General features: G+C 46.5%; 1 protein-coding gene across 3 annotated transcripts in view; it reads left to right on the top strand.

Moving 5' to 3' along the window:
* The window catches only part of ACER3 (alkaline ceramidase 3), a 51,511-nt gene that overhangs the window by 22,043 nt on the left and 5,468 nt on the right, over positions 1 to 24,000 (top strand). For all 3 annotated transcript variants that reach the window (XM_082219578.1, XM_082219577.1, XM_082219579.1), the window contains 8 exons: positions 3,600 to 3,710; positions 6,822 to 6,874; positions 7,756 to 7,808; positions 11,238 to 11,319; positions 13,324 to 13,359; positions 17,586 to 17,644; positions 19,520 to 19,621; positions 22,127 to 22,231. In XM_082219578.1, coding sequence (XP_082075704.1) covers positions 3,600 to 3,710; positions 6,822 to 6,874; positions 7,756 to 7,808; positions 11,238 to 11,319; positions 13,324 to 13,359; positions 17,586 to 17,644; positions 19,520 to 19,621; positions 22,127 to 22,231 — 601 coding nt within the window. The remainder of the gene's footprint in view (positions 1 to 3,599; positions 3,711 to 6,821; positions 6,875 to 7,755; positions 7,809 to 11,237; positions 11,320 to 13,323; positions 13,360 to 17,585; positions 17,645 to 19,519; positions 19,622 to 22,126; positions 22,232 to 24,000) is intronic.

A 24,000-nucleotide genomic window follows, 5' to 3' on the forward strand; every position in this document is an offset into this window, starting at 1 on the left:
TGTTCTCAAGCCATGCTTTAAACCAGCCATGGGTTGCATGTTAAGGAATAATTCCTACTCAAGAGTTGAGATGAAAAACGTGTGTATTCTGCTAAGAATCACAGTTGAAGCTAGTAGTAAATTTAAATATACCATGTAAGTACGATGGTTTTAAAGCAATAGTAAGTTTGGATACAACGTTTAAGTACAGAAATAATGTAGTTTCAAATATGCAGTGATATGGTACAAAGGTACATGAATTACCAGTGCACAGACAGGGCCCTGTTTCGGAGTAAGCGCCTTCTTCAGCTCGGTTTTTTTTTTGAGGACTATAAATCTGTTGGAAGTCTGTATCATTTAATTCTTTTATGTTTCCTTTTTCGACATGCGTCTTAGATAATTGAATCCAAGTTTTCTTGCGTTTTTCTGTGCGTTTTCTGATCTGCTTTAAACCATTGGCCTTCAACTCATGTGTCAGGACCGATTGGGGGTTTGCACCAACCGCAGCACTGCAATTTGGACTCGGGGAGAAAACGTGAGAAAGGTGTTCCATTATGTAAAGGTGGTTCCCAGGTGTGGAAAGCTTTAGGGTGCGTCGCTTGAAATGATGCAGACCATGTAGGGATAGTTCTCTGCTTAGGAAGGGGAAAAAAAGGTAAAGCCTTAGAATGCCTCTGAAAGTGTCTAGTTCAGTTCTGTTGGACATTTAGGTAACCCTTTGAAACCAATCTCCATCTCCTTTTGAGCAGGAAAGTCTGACTGGTGCCCAGGACTGGTGCCCTTTGCAGATTCCCTTGCACGGAGGGTGGAACTTCTCTGTAAATCCTGCTCTTGGATATAGTCTAGTTAAATGGCCTCCCCACCTCACAAGAAAGTAGTGCATCTTTAAGAACATTTTTAAATAGAGTGGTACCTCTGGATGCGAACAGGATCCGTTCCGGAGCCCTGTTCGCATCCTGAAATGAACATAAAACACATCTACGCGTTTTGCCACTTCTGCACATGCGTGTGACATCATTTTGAGCGTCTGCGCATGCGCGAGCGGCGAAACCTGGAAGTAATGAGTTCCGTTACTCCCGGGTCGCCGCAGAGCGTAACCCGAAAACGCTCAACCTGAAGCGTATTCATCCTGAGGTATGACTGTCTGTTATATAGCAGTGTACCTCAAGTAAGTCACCTTTAAAAAAAGGAATTACAAATTTGTGCTTTTGACTTTCTTACTTCCAAGAAACCAAGAAAGTTTTGAAGACATCTGAAAGCAGTGCTGTATAGTAAAGTTTTTAATGTTTTATCATAGTTTTAATATTCTGTTGGAAGCTGCCCAGAGTGGCTGGGGTAGCCCAGTCAGATGGGTGGCATATAAATATAATTTAATTAATTAATTAATTACAAAGGCCCAACTTAATGGCAGTCACCATGGGGCATATACCTGCAGAAAACCTAGGTGTATTTTCTATTGGGATAAGTGTATTGGCTTCCCCCAAAGGAGCCAGGAAATTGTAGTTTGTGATGGCGCTGAGATTTTTATTTGAGATACCCTCCCTGAATAACACCTCCGAGCTTTCATCGGAGAGAGCGAGCTTATTTCTACAAAACAATTCGAAAGCTATGGTGTGGGAATAATTGTATATGGCTTGAAATGCAAGTGTTCTCCCCGCCCTTTGTCATGGGCAAGTTACCCTGCTGCCCCTTATTTACCCTGCTTGCAAGGTGAACTATACCTTCCTTTTGAACTTCTTTTCTTTGGGGCGGTTAGTTGTGTGGTGCAAAAGTACCCAAGACGATGGAGCAAGGCAAGCCAAAGAAGCACGCCACGCCACCATGGAATTTTCCTTTGATACATGCCTGTGTTGATGGCATTTAGTAGCACATGGAGAGAGAGAGTTTCTTTCACCCAGCCAGCCACCCTCACGCTTCGGGGCTTACTTGAAGAATGTCTTCTAAGCTACTAAAATACCTTTACCTTGATTCTACTACCTCCAAACAGTTTCATAGTGCCTTTCTCCCCTCCACCTTGAAAGAATTGGTGAGGAAATGTTTACTGCCCAGATTATACATGAAAAATGTTTATTACTACTGGGAGTGGGCAAGCAAACACTTAGTAAGCCACCTGAAAGTGTGCCTTGGAATTGGACATTTTTTCCGGCACTTTAGCCTTGGTGATAATTCTCCTCGGGTCTCCATCTATCAGGGATTCTTTAGCTGCAATTCCTGCATTTCAAGGGGTTGGACTATAGGACCCTTGAAGTCCCTTTCAACTCTACAGTTCTATGATACTGTGGTTAAGAACACTTTAAAAGATGTGAGTTGCTGGTTGGATGTGGCTTAATAATAATAATAATAATAATAATAATAATAATAATAAAACAACAACAACAACAATAATAATAATTTATTTGTACCCCGCCCATCTGGCTGGGTTTCCCCAGCCACTCTGGGCAGCTTCCACAGAGACCAAAAATGTCACACATGAAAAACTTCCCTGAACAGGGCTGCCTTAAGATGTCTTCTGAATGTCAGGTAGTTGTTTATCTCTTTGATATCTGATGGGAGGGCGTTCCACAGGGCGGGGGCCACTACCGAGAAGGCCCTCTTCCTGGTTCCCTGTAGCTTTGCTTCTTGCAATGAGGGAACCGCCAGAAGGCCCTCGCTGCTGGACCTCAGCGTCCGGGCAGAACGATGGGGGTGGAGACGCTCCTTCAGGTATACTGGGCCCAGGCTGTTTAGGGCTTTAAAGGTCAACACCAACACTTTGAATTGTGCTCGGAAACGTACTGGGAGCCAATGTGGTCTCGGCGGCCACCCCCAGTCACCAGTCTAGCATAATAATGATAAATTTTATTTATACCCCACCCTCCCTGGCCAGAGCTGGGCTCAGGGCGGCTAACACCAGTAAAATTACAATAAAAACATAATGGGGGGGGGGACCAATTTAAAATACAGGTTAAAATGCAATTTAAAATGCAGCCTCATTTTAAAAGTGGATCAAAACCGTAAGGGGAGGGAAATATAAGGATCATACTGAGTCCAAACCAAAGGCCAGGCGGAACAGCTCTGTCTTTCAGGCCCTGCGGAAAGAGATTGCAAAATCTCTTTAGAGATCCTCGTTAATTTCGAGCATAGCAAGGTGGCGATGCTGGACTTCTGTTACCCGACCCTGACGTCAGGTAACCTGTCTGCTGCCACTGAACATGGTTTTTAGAAATCATTCCTTGAAGCTACTGAGAGATCTTTATCAATAAAACTGTGTTATCTTTTTTCAAATGCCACTGGCATGATTGTGAGGAGCAGCAATCCCTTCGCTTATTTTAAAGGGAAAATGTTACACTAAAAAGAAGAGTTATTCTTGCATATCATCTCCTGTGCTAGACCGTAGAAACTCAAGAAAGCTCTTAATAGCCATTTTGAATGTTTCATCAATACCAGCTTGTATGAAAAATAAACATTTTTCTTCTTAAAAAGAGCAGAGAAGCTTGGGATAACCTCAGTTGTTTTATTCCCAGTATTGTTGGAAGTCTTCTCTTCTTTTCTTTTTGCTAAATAGATTTTAAATCATCTAAAGTTTGCTCATTAGTCACTGCTAATCCCTTTTCGCTTTGCTTTTTGTTTTTCTCATGCAGGGAACACCGTTAGTAATTTGATTTTCATTCTACCTCCAATCTATGGTGCAATTCAGAGTTACAGAGATGGCCTCGAAACACGATATATAATAGCTTATTTGTGTGTCGCAGGTAAGTGGGGCAACTTGTACTTTATATCCTGATGGTGTGGGGAGTCAGGTGACTTTTCGAGTGACAAGCGGTGACAAGTTTTATCCTTGCTTTCCCCAGATTATTTCCCTATGGCAAAGGGAAACCAAGATGCTTTCCTTGGAGCCTGTTGGCTGTTTTTAAAACGGCCTGGTGTGACCATGTCCCTGACTTTCCTCAAGCAAGAATCCCTGTAACTGTGAGGCATTGTTAAGTACTCTTCTGCTGGGAACAGCTTAAAAAGAGTCTTTGGCATTGCACCACTTGTTAAGAAAAGCACACCTTGAATAGTTGTTGCTCCCGAAGGAGAGTCCCTGAGAGCGTTCGCACAATTAAGTCCTAGTAAGGAGATGCCTAAGTGTTGTACATTCACTCCTCTCTTTGCTTGAGTAGAGAAACAAACTAGAAAACTGCAATTAACCGTAGCTTCCCATTCTAGAGGAACCGGAACTACGATTAGTGGCTTTCAAACAAGCCAGGACTTGTTTCAAGGAACAGAGCTTTTTTAAAAAAAATCCATAAGAGATGGCTATAAGTATTCTCCAGGTCAGGTCTAATTATTCTTCCACACAAATGTGACTTTATTTTTTAGAGCGCAAGAGGTGGGGGAGTTGCAAAGGTAGCTAGTGTGTGCCAACATTTTCCCAAAAAGGAGGATTAAAATGAGCATACCCTGCCCATGGGGGAAGTATGCTTAAAGTACAGCCATCACACGAAGGAGTCAACAGTTTTTGGCTGGACTTTGTAACCAAGCGAAAAATTACAGTTGCCAACCTTTCCTGCCCTGGAGCAGGAGATGTTGTGAGGACTGCCTTGTCTGCACAGCATTGTATCTAATGCTATGCGAGCATTGTCCCACTTGCACAATGGGATTTCCCTTTCCTGTCCCTGCTTGCCCCCCGAAATCGGCTCCAGAGGGCCCCCCCACCGCAGATTTAGAAGATGCACGGCGGGGTGTGGACTGCGTAGGAGAAAAGATGGAAGTTCTGTTACACCAGTGGAACGGCACCATTGGGTACACCCTAGGGCAGGCATGGGCAAACTCTGTCCCTCCAGATGTTTTGGGACTACAACTCCCATCATCCCTAGCTAACAGGACCAGTGGTCAGGGATGATGGGAATTGTAGTCCCAGAACGTCTGGCGGGCCGAGTTTGCCCATGCCTGCCTTAGGGTCTTCCTCCCAGCTTTGTGCCTTGAGATGAGGATGGGACCACGATGCAATTTCTGGGGTGATCCCCGACCACCTTTGCAGCTTCAGAGCTGGAAGGAAGGATGGTCACGCAACAGAGGGCAGCAGCACTTCATTTGCTGTTACCTACCTATAATATTTTTTGGTACCGCCTTTCCTAAAACCTCACATGCAACAAATAAAGTTGGAAGCAGCAGCACACTAGCCAGGGCAAATTGAGAATTCCATTTAAAACCAACTGGTATTATTAACGTATTTTTTGCTGTATAAGACGCACCAGACCATAAGATGCACCTAGTTTTTGGAAGAGGAAAACAAGGGGGGGGGGATTCTGAATCCCAGAAGCCAGGACAGCCAGCGGGATCGCTGCGCTGTGATCCCGCTGGCTGTCCTGGCTTCTTGCTTGGCCGTGTGCAGCCTCTCCCGGGGAAGGGGAGCCTTCATCCCCTGCCCGGGAGAGGCGCGCACGGCTAAGGCTCCCCGAAGAACCACGCTCCCTTTAAAGAGCGCACGGAGTGTGTGTGCGGCTGTTTAAAGGGAGCGCTGAGCAGAGCCTCCCGCCTGCATTCGCGCCATAAGACGCACACACATTTCCCCTTACTTTTTAGGAGGGGGAAAGTGCGTCTTATGGAGCAAGAAAATACGGTAGCTGCCAGCAAAGACCTGGGGAAATTAACACTTTTTTTTCCAAGTGCTGGGAGGACACCTGCGTTGGCCCTAGACTTAATTTTTTTTTTTGGGGGGGGGTGTTTCACAGAGTAGGTGCCGCAGCAAAAAATGCCCGTGCCCGGATCACCTTGAACTGGGCCTCTGCAGCTTGCTTAATAAGCCAGAGAGCCTCATTAGTTGATCTTGCTGACTAGGTCGGTCCATATGGGAGAAGGCGCTCCCTCGGCTCGCCAAGTCCCAACTTGCTTAAGTTAGTATTGAAAACTTTAGGCTTGGTCCGACCGCTTTGACAAGCGTAATTGTTGGAGTCTCTTTTTCTTCATTCCCCACCCTTTTTGTGTCTTTATACCTTCTTCGTCCAAAGAGCTTGGGGGATCTCGTGGCTAGAAATAGGTTTTCTTGCCAGGCAGCTTGCAAGACCAGGCAGGCTTTGCTTCAGTAGCAGAGCTGCGCGTGTATCATCCTCCTCCTGTTACTCTCCCTGCTCTCGACAAGAACCTAACATCCTAGACTACACAGAGAGCCAGTGTGCTCCCCACCTGGTGGACTTCTTCAGCCCATTTTTCGGTTGGCCGTTTAGTTTCTGAAAACTCCTTGGGCGAATAATTTCATAGGACCTGCTGGGAGAGCAAAGAAACCAAGGGAAAAGTTTCCGCAAGTGTTTAATAATGACGTCTCAATTAACTTGTCGGGTGAAACAGCCCCGCCTCCTGAACAGCCATTTTAGGTTTGCTGCCTTTTCTCACTCATCAATACAAAGTTGGTTTGGGTACAAGGAAGACCTTGGTTTATCTAGCCCAGTGTTTCCCAAAGTTGGGTCTCCAGCTGTTTTTGGACCACAGTTCCCATCATCCCTGACCACTGGTCCTTCTAGCTAAGGGTGATGGGATTTGTAGTCCAGAAACAGCTGGAGACCAAAGTTTGGAAAACCTTGGTCTAGCCCAATATTTTCTATTTTGATTGGCTCCAATCTTGCTGCCCAGTTTCCTCCTTTCACTTCAGGAGCTTGTAGGTCCACATTTGGTTGCAGGAAAAAGGGAGTGTTTGGAATTGTGTGTATTCCATTCAGGAATTCATTTGACTTCCGTGGAAAGGCCCTGAAATGAACTCTGGTAGATTTCTTAGCATAGGTTCCAACTGTGATCAATTCTTGTTGAAGGTCAATGTTACAGTGGCCAAGTATTTTGCCTACAGCATGCCTGCCTTCCCTAACACTTTCTTCCTTGGATTTCAGCCGTAGGTTTGGGCTCGTGGTGCTTTCACATGACCCTAAAGTATGAAATGCAGGTTAGTACTGCTTTAAAATGTCCACACGCCTTTTATGGATGTGTGTTTTTTCTTCCTAGAACTCTATGGGGTGGTTGGAGCAGTTGTAAGTTTTTACTACAGACAAATCTAAGTAAGCAAATACCCTGTCTGCAAAATAATAACGGTACCAAATGGTTAAAATGTACTTTCTACAAAGTACATTCAGAAATCTTGGAAACAAGACAGAAGCCTTTTTAAAAACCGAACCTGACTGATCTTGAATAAATAAATAAGAGCCATTCTGTGAACGAACATGTCACTTGGGGAAGAGGAGTGGTCTGTAGAAATTGAGACTAGCTTGGTTGCGAATATGTTTCAGGTCCTGTGTAGCATAGTGACTAGGAGAAATATCCCTAGGTGCTCTTAGGTAAGCCAGTAAGCGTTGTCCAAATGCCGTTGATAACAGGATGCCCAGCTGCTATACTGGGGAGTCTCTATCATTGCACAGCTTAGTATCTCCTCTGATAATGGCTCTTGTATTTTTTATTGTTATTATGTGATGGTCAGAGTTTATCCAGCCAGCCAGCTTGGCTGTAGCATGTACATTAATTTATCTCTTGGAATATAGCAGTTTCCTCCTGTTGGCGCTTGCTGTCCTCTTAACTGCTGGTTAATTGACCGCTATTGTCTGCCATCGTGGAGCATGGCCTCTTACTGGACCTGGTGGTGCCTTTACAATCCCACGCAGGGAGAGAATCCCGTTCCAGACTGTCTCTGACCTCCTTGATCACTTCACAAAACATTGTGTGTTGCTCTTGACTCAGCGCTGCCATTAAAAAATGCAACCCTAGATCACCTCCTCCTCCTTTGAATCTTCTGTGGATTAAATTGTAAATGCTTTTCTGCATTTTTTTTTGTAGCTGTTGGATGAGCTGCCCATGATCTACAGTTGTTGCATGTTTGTCTACTGCCTGTAAGTATTTGTCTCGCTAAAACCTAATGCCAATTGCCTCTACTTTGTAGGTGTACAGTGGTGCCTCGCAAGATGAAAATAATCCGTTTCGCGAGTCTCTTCGTCTAGCGGTTTTTTCGTCTTGCGAAGCAACCCTATTAGCGGCTTAGCGCTATTAGCAGTTTAGCGGCTTAGCGGCTATTAAAGGCTTAGCGGCTTAGAAAAGGGGGGGGGAGCGCAAAAAAATCGGAACACTCGCAAGACGTTTTCGTCTTGCAAAGCAAGCCCATAGGGAAATTTGTCTTGCGAAGCAGCTCAAAAACGGAAAACCCTTTCGTCTAGTGGGTTTTCCGTCTTGCGAGGCATTCGTCTTGCGGGGCACCACTGTATTCTTTATCTTGCTAACATGGGGGGGGGTGTTAAAATGACCACTGGGCCACAGAGCGCTGAACCTGCAGTGCTCACGCCAGACTGCAAGCCATTTCCTCTTACCACCCATTTTTACAGTTGTTGGGAAATTTTAGGATCCCCCCCCCCCCGCAACATTTGCAGGAAAACTGATGGCCACGGGGCAGGGAGCATGCAGCCCTTTTCCTATTCACTGGTTCTCCCCTGCAGTGTGTGTGTGTGTGTGTGTGTGTCCCTCTTCCTTTTAAAACCTTTCTGGAAGCACACCTGGCAGAGGTGAAAGGGGGAGAATATTTGGGGATGCACGAGTTCCAAGCATCCCTCCTTTGCTGATTCTCCTTCCCGTGCAGGATAGTGTCTACTAGTCCTAACGGTTACATAAAACCTCTTGGTTATGTGGTTGTCTGTCTCTTGAGTCCCTACTGCCAGGGAACCATTGACATGGGAGGGATGTTTCTTTCATCAGCTGGTTGTGGGCTTCCAAGAGGCAGTGGTTCCAAGAGGCCACTGTGCTAAACAGCTCGCTTGGCTAGATGGGCCTTTGATCTGATTCCACTGCACTCTTGCCGTCTGCATTGCGGAGGTAAATGCAGGCTTGAAAATGCACAGCAGTTGGATATAATCTCAGCTAGGATATTTAAGGTTGGTGGTTCGAATCCCCACGACGGGGTGAACTCCCATTGCTCAGTCCCTGCTCCTGCCAACCTAGCAGTTTGAAAGCACGTCAAAGTGCAAGTAGATAAATAGGTACCACTCCGGCGGGAAGGTAAACGGTGTTTCTGTGTGCTGCTCTGGTTTGCCAGAAGCGGCTCAGTCATGCTGGCCACATGACCCGGAAGCTGTACGCCAGCTCCCACGGCCAATAAAGCGAGATGAGCTCCAGAGTCGGCCATGACTGGACCTAATGGTCAGCGCTCCCTGTACCTTTACTTAGGATATTTCAGTCTTGTTTTCAGCAGGACCTAGGAAGTTGTATGAAGGAAAAGAAAGCAGCCATTTTCCAGGAGTTTGGCAAGAGGCCCAATTATGGATGAAATGCAGCCTGATTATAGTCAGAACTGTGTGTGTGTTGTGCAGTTTTACAGACTGCGCCATTGGTTCAGAGTTCAATTTCCCCCAAAAATCTCTGCTTCCCCTTTTCGTAAAGCAACAAATTTCTAACCCTTGTGTTCACAGCGGTTCACTTGAAAGTGACTAGGCACCGGCTGATGAAATCCTGGAAGCCATAATGGTTGAACAGCTGTTTAGAGCGTGGTGCTGAGAATGCCAAGATCGCAGGTTCCTTTAGGTATCTGAGGATGGCTATCAAATCTCCGGTCATTTCTTTATCCAGGAAAACATCCCATTCCTCATAAGGCTTGGTTAATAATAAATAAATAAATAAATAAATAAATAAAATAAAATTATTTGTACCCAACCCACCTCTGTGGGCGGCTTCCACAGAGAACAAAAATACACTAAAATGACACACATTAAAAACTTCCCTGAATAGGGCTACCTTAAGATGTCTTCTGAATGTCAGGTAGTTGTTTATCTCTTTGACATCTGATGGGAGGGCGTTCCACAGGGCAGGTGCCACTACCAAGAAGGCCCTCTGCCTGGTTCCCTGTAGCTTTGCTTCTCACAATGAGGGAACTGCCAGAAGGCCCTCGGAGCTGGACCTCGGTGGTTTACAGACTCTTTTTTTAAAAAAATTCTTTTTATTAAATTTCACTTAAATAACCAAAAGAAAAAACAAAACAACAGTTACAGAAAAAAGAAAAGTAAAGAAAAAAAGGAGAAAAAATATCCATACATAACACAAAAATAGCATCAATTTCCGTTACAGTTCCTTGTCTTACAGACTCTTGATCATCTTGGTCACTTTCCTTGGGACTCTCAGGTGCTGAATCTTGCAAAGCACCATAGTTTGTGCTTTCATGGTAGCCCTGTAGACCTGCAGAGTCTGAGCATCACTTAGAACAGAATAACAAAATCTCCATCTTGGAGCAAAACCTGCTGCCTGCAGAACCTATGCAAAGTTTCTGCTCGGCTGCACACCTTGCACAAAGAGCAATTATAACCTGGCCGTGCTACGTAATTTTCACGGCAGTAGGCAGCTGAACGCTCCTGCCCAGCTTAATAGCCATGTCTTTCTTCACGTCATTTTGTACTCGCTGTTCTTTTCCCCCGCCTCCTCTCACAGGTAAGTTCAGAACACCTGTACCTGCCTCAGTGCCTTCCTCCAAACGATAACGTTTTTCCTTCACCCCATGATGAATTATGTTTATGGTGATGTATTGTTTTTTAGAGAGGAAAATGACACCGTGAAATAGTTAACTTAGAATGAGGGCGGGCAGTCCACTTCCAGACTGCCACTGTTTGGCGAGCAGGGTTTAGTTGTGCACTGGCAGATGAAGGTTGCACCGTGAAAGTGGACTTGGCGCTCTTTTGCAACAAACCTGCTTACAGAACGAACAAACAGAACTTTTGTGATGACCAGATTTGGCAGGGAAATGCCCTGGAAAGTGTGGAATAAAGGCACTGACGTCTAACTTCAGTGCAAAGAAATCGTAATGAATGCTCAAGAAACAGGCTGTCTGGAAGAGCCACAAATCCTTTTTTTACAGTTGCCCTACAAGGCTTTGGTTCCTGTGGTTGTCCATGCATTTATTTCGTCCCACTGTTCGGTGAAACAGGTCTGGGAGGTTTTTGAAAACCATCCCTGCTTCCCAAAACAGATTATGCACTGAGTGCATATTGCACAATCTTTCAAATCATCTTCAGCGTGGAAAAACATTTTCTTTAAAGGACTATATTTTTCCTCCTGCCTTGCGTTAGTATTTAAAAATTAGTGGTGAGGGAGGGAGGGAGAGACATACTCCCGAATTGGGGTGTTGGCCAGTTCTTGCAGGTTCCCACCAAGCAGGTGTTGTGAGCTTCTCCCCCTTTCCAGTCACCAACAAAAGAAACTCGACCTGTTCGCCAGCCTTAAAAGACCTTGTAATAAATGCCTTTGTCACTGCTGCCTCTCATCACTGTTCATCTTTGTGTCTGTTTCAGGTATGAATGTTTCAAGTACAAGAAAACAATCAATTATCCCCTCCTGTTTATACTAATAGGCTACAGCATTGGCGTCAGCATAGTAAGCAGCACAGTTTGGTGGTTTCTTTTTTAGAAGACTTCTCCTCCTGCTCCTCTGCCCCTGCCCTTTGCAAATTGCATCTGTGAATATCCTACAATGACCCTCTCCTGTGCCCAGTTGCAGATGACTCTGCAGCCATGAGTAGCACAGGACACTCCTCCTGGCACTGGGAAAAATAGCAGTGGGGGGAAAGGCAGGACAAGGTGCTGCCAATCTGATTTTTGAGTGATTTGCTGCACCCTTTTGTAGTTCAGTGTCAGCGCTTGCATTAATAATAATAATTTTATTGTTTGTAACCTGCCCATCTGACTGGTTGCCCCAGCCATTCATTTCAACACCTATAAAAACATAACGAAACATTAAAAAGCCTCCCTAAAAAGGCCTCATTCACATGTTTCTAAAGGTTATATAGTTACTCATCTCATTGACATCTGGTGGAAGGGCGTCCCACAGGATGGGTGCCACTACCGAGAAGGCCCTCTGCCTGGTTACCTGTACCTTCAATTCTCGCAGTGAAGGAACCGCCAGAAGGCCCTCGGAGCTGGACCACAGTGTCCGGACTGAACAATGGTAGTGGAGACGCTCCTTCAGGTATACAGGGCAATGGTGAATACAGTGGTAGCTTGGTTCTCAAACTTAATCCATTCCAGAAGTCTGTTCCAAAACCAAGGCACACTTTCCCATAGAAAGCAATGCAAAATGGATTAATCCATTCCAGACTTTTAAAAACCCCTAAAACAGCAATTTAACGTGAATTTTTACTATCTAACGAGACTATTGATCCATAAAATGAAAGCAATAATCAATGCACTGTACTATAAAATAAATAAGACCATATTGTAGATGATAAAAATTAAAGTTTTTTATTAATCTGCATTGATGATCGTCATTGTATGGATGGGGGGGCTTTTATCCATTTCCACAGTCACACAATCAATGAGTCAGTAGCTGAACTGGGTTCCACATAGTCAAACAAAAATAAATTAACCCAAAAAGCCTCAAAAACAAAAACGCAAAATAAAGACCAAAAACAAAAGCGCCAAATACCGTGGTCTCGAACTTAATCCATTCCGGAAGTCCATTTGACTTCCCAAATGTTCGAAAACCAAGGCGCAGCTTCTGATTGGTGCAGGTGCCCTGGAAACAATAGCCAACAGCCGCATGGGCCATTCAGCTTCCGAAAATCATTCGAAAACCAGAACACTTACTTCCCGTTTTCGGGGGTTGGGAACCAAGGCGTTTGAGAACCAAGGTACCACTGTATACATGGCAAACAGAGAATTCCCACAGAGCTGCTATAGATGCATTCAGAGCTGTAGAACCTACAGAGCTACTTTATTCTGAGTCAGGCTGCTAGCCTATCTGGCCAGTGCTGAAGGGCAGCAGCTCAAACAGAAGCCTTTCCTTGTCCCTGAGAGCTTTCTAACTGGAGGTGCCAGGGACCGTATACAAAGCATTTGCTGTGCCCTGCAACCCTCCCTTTGTATGCCGCAAGCTGTCTCAGGTATGGCCTGCGGTCATTTGTAGCCTGGGATCTCCTTGCCCTTCCCCAATACCTTGTGTTACCTTGTGGTACCTTGGGTTAAGTACTTAATTCTTTCTGGAGGTCCGTACTTAACCTGAAACTGTTCTTAACCTGAAGCAACACTTTAGCTAATGGGGCCTCCTGCTGCTGCCGCTGTTCCGCTGGAGCACAATTTCTGTTCTCATTCTGAAGCAAAGTTCTTAACCTGAAGCACTATTTCTGGGTTAGCGGAGTCTGTAACCTGAAGCGTATGTAACCTGAAGTGTATGTAACCCGAGGTACCACTGTAGTCACTTAGAATGAGAGCATAGGGCTAAAATGCCAGCCAAAGCCACAGTCTGACCCAGGAGTGCCACCACACCACACCTGGGCATCACACCTGGGCATCCTTCTGTTCCCATGCCACAGATTGGTCACCTGCGGTACACACCAGCAACAGCTGCCTTATGCATATATTTCTTTGTGTTTCCTTTCTGCAGGTCTACCTAAATTGGAAACAGCCGGTGTTTCATCAGGTAAACAGTTGCTCATTTGTCGGTTTAAACAGGGGGGATGCAATCGGTCATCGTTTCTCGGGCACGACTGGTGGGAAATCAGTGTTTCTTGGCACCGAATCATTTGCCACACAACCCGTTCTCTCAGGTGCCATGCTAAAGTGATGCTTGGGCCCTGCATTGCAAACCAAAGCCTGTTGGGCGCAAGATCAGAACTAGAGACGCAATACTCAAGCTTGGAGCATCATTTTCTTTTCCTTCCACTCAATACTGTAGTCAGGCATCTTACCGCATCCTGAGTAGAACGTAAGAGGGCTGCCATGATTTCCCAGATCCTTCACAGCCCAGGGACCGCTAATTGATCATCCCTTTGCAAAGAAATCAAGTTCTGTGGTGCGCAACTGCCAACTTAGTCGTATCTGTGGGTGGCTAACATTTGATGATTGGCATACAGCAAGCAGACCTATTATGTGGCTAAATCTATGGGAGAAAGTCACCCCCATCAAGAAAATACCCCACTCTGTTGCTTCTCTTCCTTTTACATCCTCCAAACCGCTTGGAGCCTCTCCCTTCCACTCCCCGCCAGCTTCCACTGATGTGTAGTACCACCACAGGCATGTGTTCATGCCAACTTTGTTGCACCTGGTGTTGCAGCCTGGTTTGGGTAGTTCTGCAGAGAGGAAGGAGAAAGATACATTGTTGTTGTTTAGTTGTGTCCGACTTTTTGTGACCCCCTGGACCAGAGCACGCCAGGCACTCCTGTCTTCCACTGCCTCCCGCAGTTTGGTCAGACTCATGCTGTTAGCTTCGAGAACACTGTCCAACCACCTCGTCCTCTGTCGTCCCCTTCTCCTTGTGCCCTCCATCTTTCCCAACATCAGGGTCTTTTCCAGGGAGGCTTTTCTTCTCATGAGGTGGCCAAAGTACTGGAGCCTCAGCTTCATGATCTGTCCTTCCAGTGAGCACTCAGGGCTGATTTCCTTCAGAATGGATTGGTTTGATCTTCTTGCAGTCCATGGGACTCTCAAGAGTCTCCTCCAGCACCATAATTCAAAAGCATCCATTCTTCGGCATCAGCCTTCTTTATGGTCCAAGAAAGATACATAGCTCCCAACATTTTAAGGCCTGTAATCAGATGTCTATGAAGAATGGTTTTGGTACCAGATTGAAGGTGCAATCCTGACTAGGGAGAGGGCTGCACTGAATACAGTGCAGTTTACTTCTGGGTAAACATGCATAGAGAAAAATATTTAGATTTCCTAGGTGGCTGCATCAAATTTCTAAATGCCCAGGCAGCCAGTTGGGTGGGACACTTTACTATCTCTGCTGCAAGAGACAAAGAACTCAGCCATCTATTCTCCTCTTCCCCAGAAAATGTCTAACATTTCTGAATGGATATGGGGTGTTTTTATTTGGGGGGGTTTAAGGGCTACTTTTTGGAGTTAATATATTTGTGTTGGGTAAAATCACACCTGTGTAGACAAGCTGCTGATAATTCAGATGTGCCAAATTAGAGATTGCAGGTCGGGCTGAGAAATTTGCTTAATTGTGAGCAATGTTCAACCCTGCCCTCTGGCGATGTGTTTTTAATAGCAGAAGCTTTATAAGCATGATATAAATAACGTACCTTGGCAAGAGAGCAGAAAGCACTCCTCGTTTACTGCAATTAATTGTCAGAACACATGCAGACATGACTGCATTCCAAGTGTGTCTGGAGTCTCTCATTATGCTGTGCTATTTTTGATTTCCCGTATTTAGATGCATAATTTCTGCATTTTAGAATTGCAGCAACTAGATGCATGAACGTACGTCGCCACAGCATGTCTTCCAAATGGATCAGTATCCAATATAATCTGTTACCTGTCTTTTGAAAGAATCTGCTCTCTTGCTGCTGCCTCACCAGCTCCTGCCGGTTCTTCTCCCTCCTCTTCCTAGTTTGACAATCCCTGTTTCTGTGATAAATGTCACAGCGAGCACACTGGCAGATTATACGTTCTGACTATATTAGAGAACTAACCAGCAAGATACTTCCCTTTTTGTAATTGATATGCACAGGCTAATTTGCACGTTGGTTTAACGTTCTGGAACGTAGTGTATTTTTTAGGGGAAGAGTTTTTTCAGCTGTGGAAGACAGTGGAAGCAAAGAAATCTAGCAAAGAGTGAGGGTGACACCGCAAACGTTGAAGGGACAGCTGTAGAGGGGAGCTACAGATATTGGCAGTATACCTGTGAATTGTTGAGGGTCAGGGTCTCTTGACATGCCACTCACAATGCTACTTGGATCAATACATGGGAGAGAGGGCATTTAAAGTCAGATGACCATTGCAAGCCTACTTTCTTCCGGCTGGAGACCAAGTGACGTGGAGGGAGAGGATAGAAGCTTGGGGAAGAAATCCTGGGCATATTTGTGATGATGTTCAGAACCACAGGTCCAAAGGAGGGCCTGGGCAAGTGGTTTGATACAGGAATACCAAAGAAGGGTGTCAAAAATGCCAGAATCACAGAATTGTAGAGTTAGAAGGGGAGCTTGACGGTCATCTAGTCCAACCCCCTGCTATGCAGGAATCTTTTGCCCAACATGGGGTTCAAACCCACAACCCTGAGATTAAGTGTCTCATGCTCTACCGACTGAGCTATCCAATAATAAATGTCAATAATATCCAATAATAATAGTAATAGTAATTTATTATGGTGACAGCAGTCACGAAATTAAAAGACGCCTGCTTCTTGGGAGAAAAGCAATGACAAACCTAGACAGCATCTTAAAAAGCAGAGACATCACCTTGCCAACAAAGGTCCGTATAGTTAAAGCTATGGTTTTCCCAGTAGTGATGTATGGAAGTGAGAGCTGGACCATAAAGAAGGCTGATCGCCGAAGAATGGATGCTTTTGAATTCTGGTGCTGGAGGAGACTCTTGAGAGTCCCATGGACTGCAAGAAGATCAAACCTCTCCATTCTGAAGGAAATCAGCCCTGAGTGCTCACTGGAAGGACAGATCCTGAAGCTGAGGCTCCAAGACTTTGGCCACCTCAGGAGAAGAGAAGACTCCCTGGAAAAGACCCTGATGTTGGGAAAGATGGAGGGCACAAGGAGAAGGGGACGACAGAGGACGAGATGGTTGGACAGTGTTCTCGAAGCTACCAGCATGAGTCTGACCAAACTGCGGGAGGCAGTGGAAGACAGGAGTGCCTGGCATGCTCTGGTCCATGGGGTCACGAAGAGTCGGACACGACTAAACGACTAAACAACAACGACAACAACAATTTTATACCCCACCCGTCTGGCTGGGTTTCCCCAGCCACTCTGGGCAGCTTCCAGCAAAATATTAAAATACAATCATTCATCAGATATTGAAAGCTTCCCTAAACAGGGCTGCCTTCTAGATCTTTAGTAAAGAAAGGTGAAGAGGCCCTGATGCCTTTGCAAACGGAGGGAGAACACGGTGGATGTTATGATGGCTTGTCCGCCCCCAGGCAAATTTGTATACTATACTTATAGGCAAGACAGCGTACGGCAGTCTGGCCAGAACCTCCCATCAGCCCACCTGACCCACGAAGGCGTAGGTGGCAACTATCCAAGGTTTCTAGACAGCTCACCTCTCTGGGCCAAGAGCCCAGCACAGATAAACACAACATCAAAGCAAGCCAGTTAGCATAGATCAGAGCAAGTCAGTGCAAATATATATAAGCTCATCATTGCAACAACTACCAATTAATTGCGGGGTTATCTTGGCTACCAAGACGGTGCTTGCAGGCCTCCTGGAACAGTTCCCCTTTTTTTCAGCGCAGAGTGGGAGGCACAGAAACCAATTTTAACAAAAGCAAAGATGCGGAATGACAGTCCGAGCGTCGGCTTTAGCGGCAAATAGGTTGTTAAGGGGGAAATCGCGATTGATTTCGCAGGAATCGTTGGGTCGCACTACCAACTAACATATTACATGAGCATTTAAAAGCAAAAATTGTCAGGTGCGTGAACTGGAATAACATGGTCTTGGGAGGCGGGGGGGGGGAATCAAAGTCAGTTTATTTCAGTTTTTCTTTTCCCCCCTTGTAAATCTGACTGGTCCCTCCCTCTTGGGCATGCGTTTTCTTAAAGCAATGGAAGACTAAATTTTAGCTAGCCTTCCATATGTTTGCCAAAGCGCAACACCTTTCATGCAGGGAAGCATAGCATTCTATTAATTTACCTGCAGAGGGGAGAGACCCAGAGAAAATTAAACCTTCTTTCCTTCTGCTTTGTCGTACAGGTTATGTATGGAACGCTGGTGGCTGTTCTAGTACTGCGATCTGTATATATAGTCTTATGGTAAGGAACGGGTTAACTTTAAAACGCTTGCACTTGATCATTTGTGGGAGGGGAGTTTTTCTTTTTTGTTTATTATGTTTGAGTGTTCTCATTTTCTTTCATTTTTAGCCAACAAACAAGCCTGAGTCAAAAATAGTATGCAGCCTTCAGGCTAGGCTTGTTCAGCGAGGACATGGGAGAGTTGCGGAGGGGTCCAGAACTGCAGGCTAATTCATAGAATCATAGAATTGTGAAGTTGGAAAGGGATCCCAGGGGTCATCTAGTCCCTCTGCAATGCAGAGAGGGCCCCCACTCTGGCTGGCGTCCACCTGGCTACATATTGACCTCTAACGGCCTAGTACCCACGTACCTACGGGACCACCTCTCCTGGTATGCCCCGCGGAGGACCTTAAGGTCCACAAATGACAAAACTTTGGAGGTCCCAGGTCACAAGGTGGTTAGATTGCTCTCAACTAGGGCCAGGGCCTTTTCAGTACTGGCCCCGATGTGGTGGAACACTCTGTCACAAGAGACCAGGGCCCTGCGGGACTTGACATCTTTCCGCAGGGCCTGCAAGACGGAGCTGTTCCGCCCGGCCTTTGGTTTGGACTCAGTCTGACCCTCATGTTTCCCTCCCCTTATGGTTTTGATCTATGGACTACTTTTAAAATGAGGCTGCATTTTAAATTGCATTTTAACTTGTATTTTAAATCCCCCCCCCCCATTATGTTTTTACTGTAATTTTACTGGTTGTTAGTCGCCCTGAGCCCGGCTCTGGCCGGGGAGGGTGGGGTATAAATAAAATTTATTATTATTTTTATTATTGTTAACTAAAACTGAAATGCACAGTCAGAATAAACGGGGGTGGGGTGGAGCAGCTCTATGAGGAAAGGGTTCATCATTCGCGGGTTTTTAGTTTCAAGACAAAGCGAGTGGATGAGGGGACATGATGGAGGTGTGCAGAATTACCCAGAGTTTGGAGAAGGTGGGTAGCGAGATATTTCCCCCCCCCCCAAAAAAAAAAAAACCCTCTGTCCTAGTACCTCGAACCCAGCGACATCCAACCAAGCCAAACGTTGGTATTTTCAGGACAGACGAAAAGGAAGGGCTTCTTCACATAGTTGAGCTGCGGAGTTTGATCCCACAAGAGGCTGTGATGGCTACCAATTTGGAACGATTTAAAAGAAAATTAGGCCAGTCCATGGAGGATCAGAGCATCAGTGTCTTCTAGCCGCAATAGCTGTGCTTCACCTCCACTGCTGGAGGTGGTGCATTTTCTAAATACAGTGGTGCCCCGCAAGACGAATGCCTCGCAAGATGGAAAACCCGCTAGACGAAAGGGTTTTCCGTTTTTGAGCTGCTTCGCAAGACGAATTTCCCTATGGGCTTGCTTCGCAAGACGAAAACGTCTTGCGAGTGTTCCGATTTTCCCCCGCTTTCCCCCTTTTTCTAAGCCACTAAGCCTTTAATAGCCGCTAAGCCTTTAATAGCTGCTAAACCGCTAATAGCGCTAAGCCACTAATAGGGTTGCTTCGCAAGACAAAAAAACCGCTAGACGAAGAGACTCGCGGAACGGGTTATTTTTGTCTTGCAAGGCACCACTGTACCAGTTGGTGAGAGCGGCAATTGGGGAGAGGGCTGTTGCTCCCAGGTCCTGCTCGTGGTCTTCCGAGAGCACAGGAAGCTCCCTTCGCCTGAGTCAGACCACTGGTCTTCCTTTTCAGCATTGCCAACACGACTGGCAGTGGCTCTCCAAGATTTCTGCCATGCCTGGAGAGTCCGGGAATTGAAAATGGGAATTAGATGAGCCTTTGGTCTTGATCCAGCAGGGCTCTTCTCCTGTTGTTAAATCTGCTTTAACGTATTGAGAAAAAAATCTCATTTGCTTCTCTCTAGGGTATACCCGTGGCTGAGGGGCCTAGGCTATACGTCCCTGACAGTATTTTTGCTGGGGTTTTTCCTTTGGAACGTAGACAATATTTTCTGCGATAAACTGAGGTAAGTGAACCGCAGCGTGCGATTCTTCTCGTTCACTGAGTTTGCGGTTGGGGGGGGGTTAACTCCAAAACCCCATCGTTTTTAATACTGTTTTTGAAATACTGATGCGGCTGGCGCAGTGGGTTAAACTACAGAGCCTAGGGCTTGCTGATCAGAAGGTCGGCGGTTCGAATCCCCGTGACGGGGTGAGCTCCCGTTATTCAGTCCCTGCTCCTGCCAACCTAACAGTTCGAAAGCACACCAGTGCAAGTAGATAAATAGGTACCACTCCAGTGGGAAGGTAAACAGCTTTTCTGTGCACTGCTCTGGTTCGCCAGAAGCGGCTTAGTCATGCTGGCCAGATGTACGCCGGCTCCCTCAGCCAGTAAAGCGAAATGAGCGCCACAACCCCAGAGTCGGCCACGACTGGACCTAATGGTCAGGGGTCCCTTTACCTTTAACCTGCCCTGAGACCTTGGGGTGAAGGGCTGGTAACAAATCATCGACGGTAATAATGGTTGTAGTTGGCAACCGTCTGTCTCGAGATATAATAATAATAATAATAATAATAATAATAATAATAATAATAAATTTTTATTATTTGTACCCCGCCCATCTGGCTGGGTTTCCCCAGCCACTCCGGGCGGCTTCCAACAAAGACCAAAAATCCACTAAAATGTCACACATTAAAAACTTCCCTGAACAGGGCTGCCGCCAGATGTCTTCTGAATGTCAGGTAGTTGTTTATCGTTTTGACATCTGATGGGAGGGCGTTCTACAGGGCGGGCGCCACTACCGAGAAGGCCCTCTGCCTGGTTCCCTGTAGCTTTGCTTCTCGCAATGAAGGAACCGCCAGAAGCCCTCGGCACTGGACCTCAGCATCCGGGCAGAACGATGGGGGTGGAGACGCTCCTTCAGGTATACAATGGAGTGTGCCTCCGGGGGTGAAGTCAAAGCGCTGTGTTAGCAGCACCAAAGTGACCTCCCTGGAGCGCAAGCCTGGACAGTGTGTCTGGAGGTCCTGGGCTGTCCAGATGAGACTTCCCTCTCATTCCCCGGGAACGTAACCCCCGCGTAAGTGGAAAGTTGCCTATACAACATTCGGTACTAAACTACCCATGGGCCCCTTGGCATTGCGTTACCCTTGTACACTCTGTTCTAAATTGTAGCTCCTAAATCATAGCTTCACTGTCTCAGTCTGTCCAGAACTGTAAAAGGCAAAGGACGGTTAAGTCCAGTCAAAGGTGACTATGGGGTTGCGGCTCTCATCTCACTTTCAGGCCGAGGGAGCTGGCGTTTGTCCGCAGACAGCTTTCTGGGTCATGTGGCCAGCAGGACTAAACTGCTTCTGGCACGACGGGACACCGTAATGGAAACCAGAGCACACAGAAATGCCGTTTACCCTCCCGCCACAGCAGTACCTATTTATCTACTTGCACTGGTGTGCTTTTGAACTGCTAGGTTGGCAGGAGCTGGGACAGAGTAACGGGAGCTCACCCCGTTGGACCACCAACCTTCTGATCAGCAAGCCCAAGAGGCTCAGTGGTTTAGACCACAGCGCCAATCGTGTCCAGAACTGTACTCTTGCAACCGTAGCGTTTGAAGGTAGACCACACAGTTGGGAGACCGATAGGGTGCCATCTGTCAGACCGTAGTGAGCATTGACAAACACTATTGGAAGATTCTGGGTTAGGAGGTTGTGGTGAGAACATGGTTTTCCCCCCACCCCCAGTTCTAAGTTTGGGGGGGGGGAGCTGGGTTTAGGAGGGCAACTGTGTGTGGCCAAGGTGTGTGGCATTTAGCTTCCATGGTAGAGAATTACAGAGACTTGAAAGTTACCTAAACAACTGGTGCAACAACTGCATGTCTTTGATCCCGCTGCTCCAGCGATTGCGTGCACTCTAGAGACTGTGTTGGACTGAACGTGAGCAGCTGTTTATCAGACAGTCCTGAGCTACATGGAAGATCTAATCTGAGTGAGCTTCAGCCAGAGAGATTGCTTTAGTGACGTTATGTCCACCTCATTGGGCTGCAAATGGGCTGTGAGACGTGCTTTTGTCAGACAAGTCTTTTTCCACGGTCTCTTTCACAGCCACCGGGGGTGGAATAAACTGCCCTGTAACCCACACAAATGTCAAATTGAACATGCGGTTACAAAAAGCCGTGCTTGTCTCCGCTGACGCAAGGAAGCCTCATTGCACACAGAAAGGTAAACCGGGTGCACCAAAAAAACTACCGACACCTTTGACGCTGGTTCCTGTGCCAGGCAAGCCCATGTTTTCTTCGAGTGTGCAGCTTTGACGAAGGTCGCCTTTTAAACTTGGCCTCCAATATATATTCTGCAAGAGAACAGAAAGCACTCTTTCAGCAAGCTGCCAGACAAAGAAAATGTTCAGTTAGTATTGCCAGATCTTCCTAGGAAGCAGACACCCAGGAAACCAGACATTTCTGGTCTGACAGGTATATAAATGGAGCGGCTTAGAGTCCCAGGTTGTGACTCTGTCCTGTTTTTTTCTCTCTCCACAGGGGTTTGCGGGAGAGGCTACCTCCCCTTGTGAGCGTCATGACGCAGTTTCATGCCTGGTGGCACATTCTTACAGGCCTCGGCTCCTACCTTCATATCTTGTTCAGGTGTGACAGCCTCCCCTTCTCGTGGGCTCTGGGGGGGGGGGAAAACTCCCGCCCCATGTGCTGCCAACTTCATAGCTGTAAACCATTCCCCTTCCTTCCCGAAGATTAAGAAGCATGAATGCTTTCTTGGAAAAAAGTTCTGTTAATAAGATTCGGAGCTGCGTCCGGGGCTGTATGCACTGAAGAGGAGCGGCAGTGGGTGACAGGTGGCAAGGGGGCTGGCAGGGAGGAATGGCGGCTACTGGTGCAGCGCCGGCCCTGTCATTAGGCAGAGTGGGGCAGCCGCCTCAGGCAGCTGACATGGGACTCTTCTGAAAGCGCAACAGAATAAATAGCAATTTATTCTTATTTTATTTTTCACTGCCAGGAAGGGGAAGAGAAGGCACTTGTGGGTAGGGCAGGGCTGGGCAATATCTGGTTTTCAACTTCTTGATAAATCATTAGCTAAACATCGCGATGTAATGATATATCACAATGTCCGCAATAAGGGTGGAGCTATGTATAGTGGTACCTCTGGTTGCAAACGGGATCCGTTCTGGAGGCCCATTCACGACATGAAAAGAGCGCAACCCGCAGCGGCGCATCTGTGCACGTCATTTTGCGCTCATGCGCGAGCGGCGAAACCCGGAAGTAACCCTTTCTGCTACTTCCGGGTCGCCACGGGACGTTACCTGAAAGAACGTAACATGAAGCGGACGTAACATGAGGTATGACTGTAGAGGCATTCGCTGGCTTCATGGTTTTCCCTGCATTGTGATTTTTGCTTAGCACACATGCACGCACATCATGATTTGTGATACGTTGCCAGGTCAAAAAATGAAACCGATGACGCGCTATGGACTTCAAACTGGTTTTGGACGATATATCGTCCAGCCCTACTTGTGGGGTTAACTCATCCAGGTGCCACAATAATTTGACTATACAGCTGGACTTGTGGGGGCAGAGGAGACAATTGCCTTGGGAGGCAAAATGCCTGTACTGGCTCTGGCTATAGCTTTGCCCACCTGCCCTTTCCACCTGAGCTCTGAATACCAGCTGCTGGGAATCGCGAGCTGGGAGAAGGTATTTGCACCCTGCATATTGGCTTCTCATAGACATGTGGTTGGCCAGCTGGAAGAGCAGCGTGCTAGACAGGGGGCTTTGGCCTGATCTAGCAGAGCCAAGCTCCTCTTATGATCCCTCACCTCAGTATCGCTGCACAAGAGTCCCAGCTTCAGTAATAATAATAATAAAAAATTTAAATATATATATATACCCCGCCCTTCCCAGACAAGACCAGGCTCAGGGCAGCTAACACCAAATATTAAAACAACTGATTGAAATACAGCTTAAGATTAAAATACAACATGAAAACATTAAAATGCTCTCATTTCAGTGGAAACTCATCAAAAACTTTTTGGGGGATAAAAACATCAAGCCTTCACCAAGGCCAACTATCTAGACTGGTCCTACGTGGGCCAGAAAAAAGCCAGGGAAGTCCCCAAACAGGAGTTCCAACACAGAAGGAGAAAGGACAAAAGAAAGAAAGAGGGGGAGGGAATCAAATTGATTCCAAGCCAAAGGCCAGGCGGAACAACTCTGTCTTACAGGCCCTGCGGAAAGAAATCAGATCCCGCAGGGCCCTGGTCTCATGAGGCAGAGCGTTCCACCAGGCCGGGGCCAGTGTTGAAAAGGCCCTGGCTCTGGTTGAGGCTAATCTGACTTCCTTAGGGCCCAGGACCTCTAAGGTGTTGCTATATATGGACATTAAGGTCCTCCGTGGGGCATAT

The sequence above is a fragment of the Podarcis vaucheri genome (genome assembly GCF_965113315.1).
Source record: "Podarcis vaucheri genome assembly, chromosome: 4".
Classification (NCBI taxonomy): Eukaryota; Metazoa; Chordata; class Lepidosauria; order Squamata; family Lacertidae; genus Podarcis; species Podarcis vaucheri.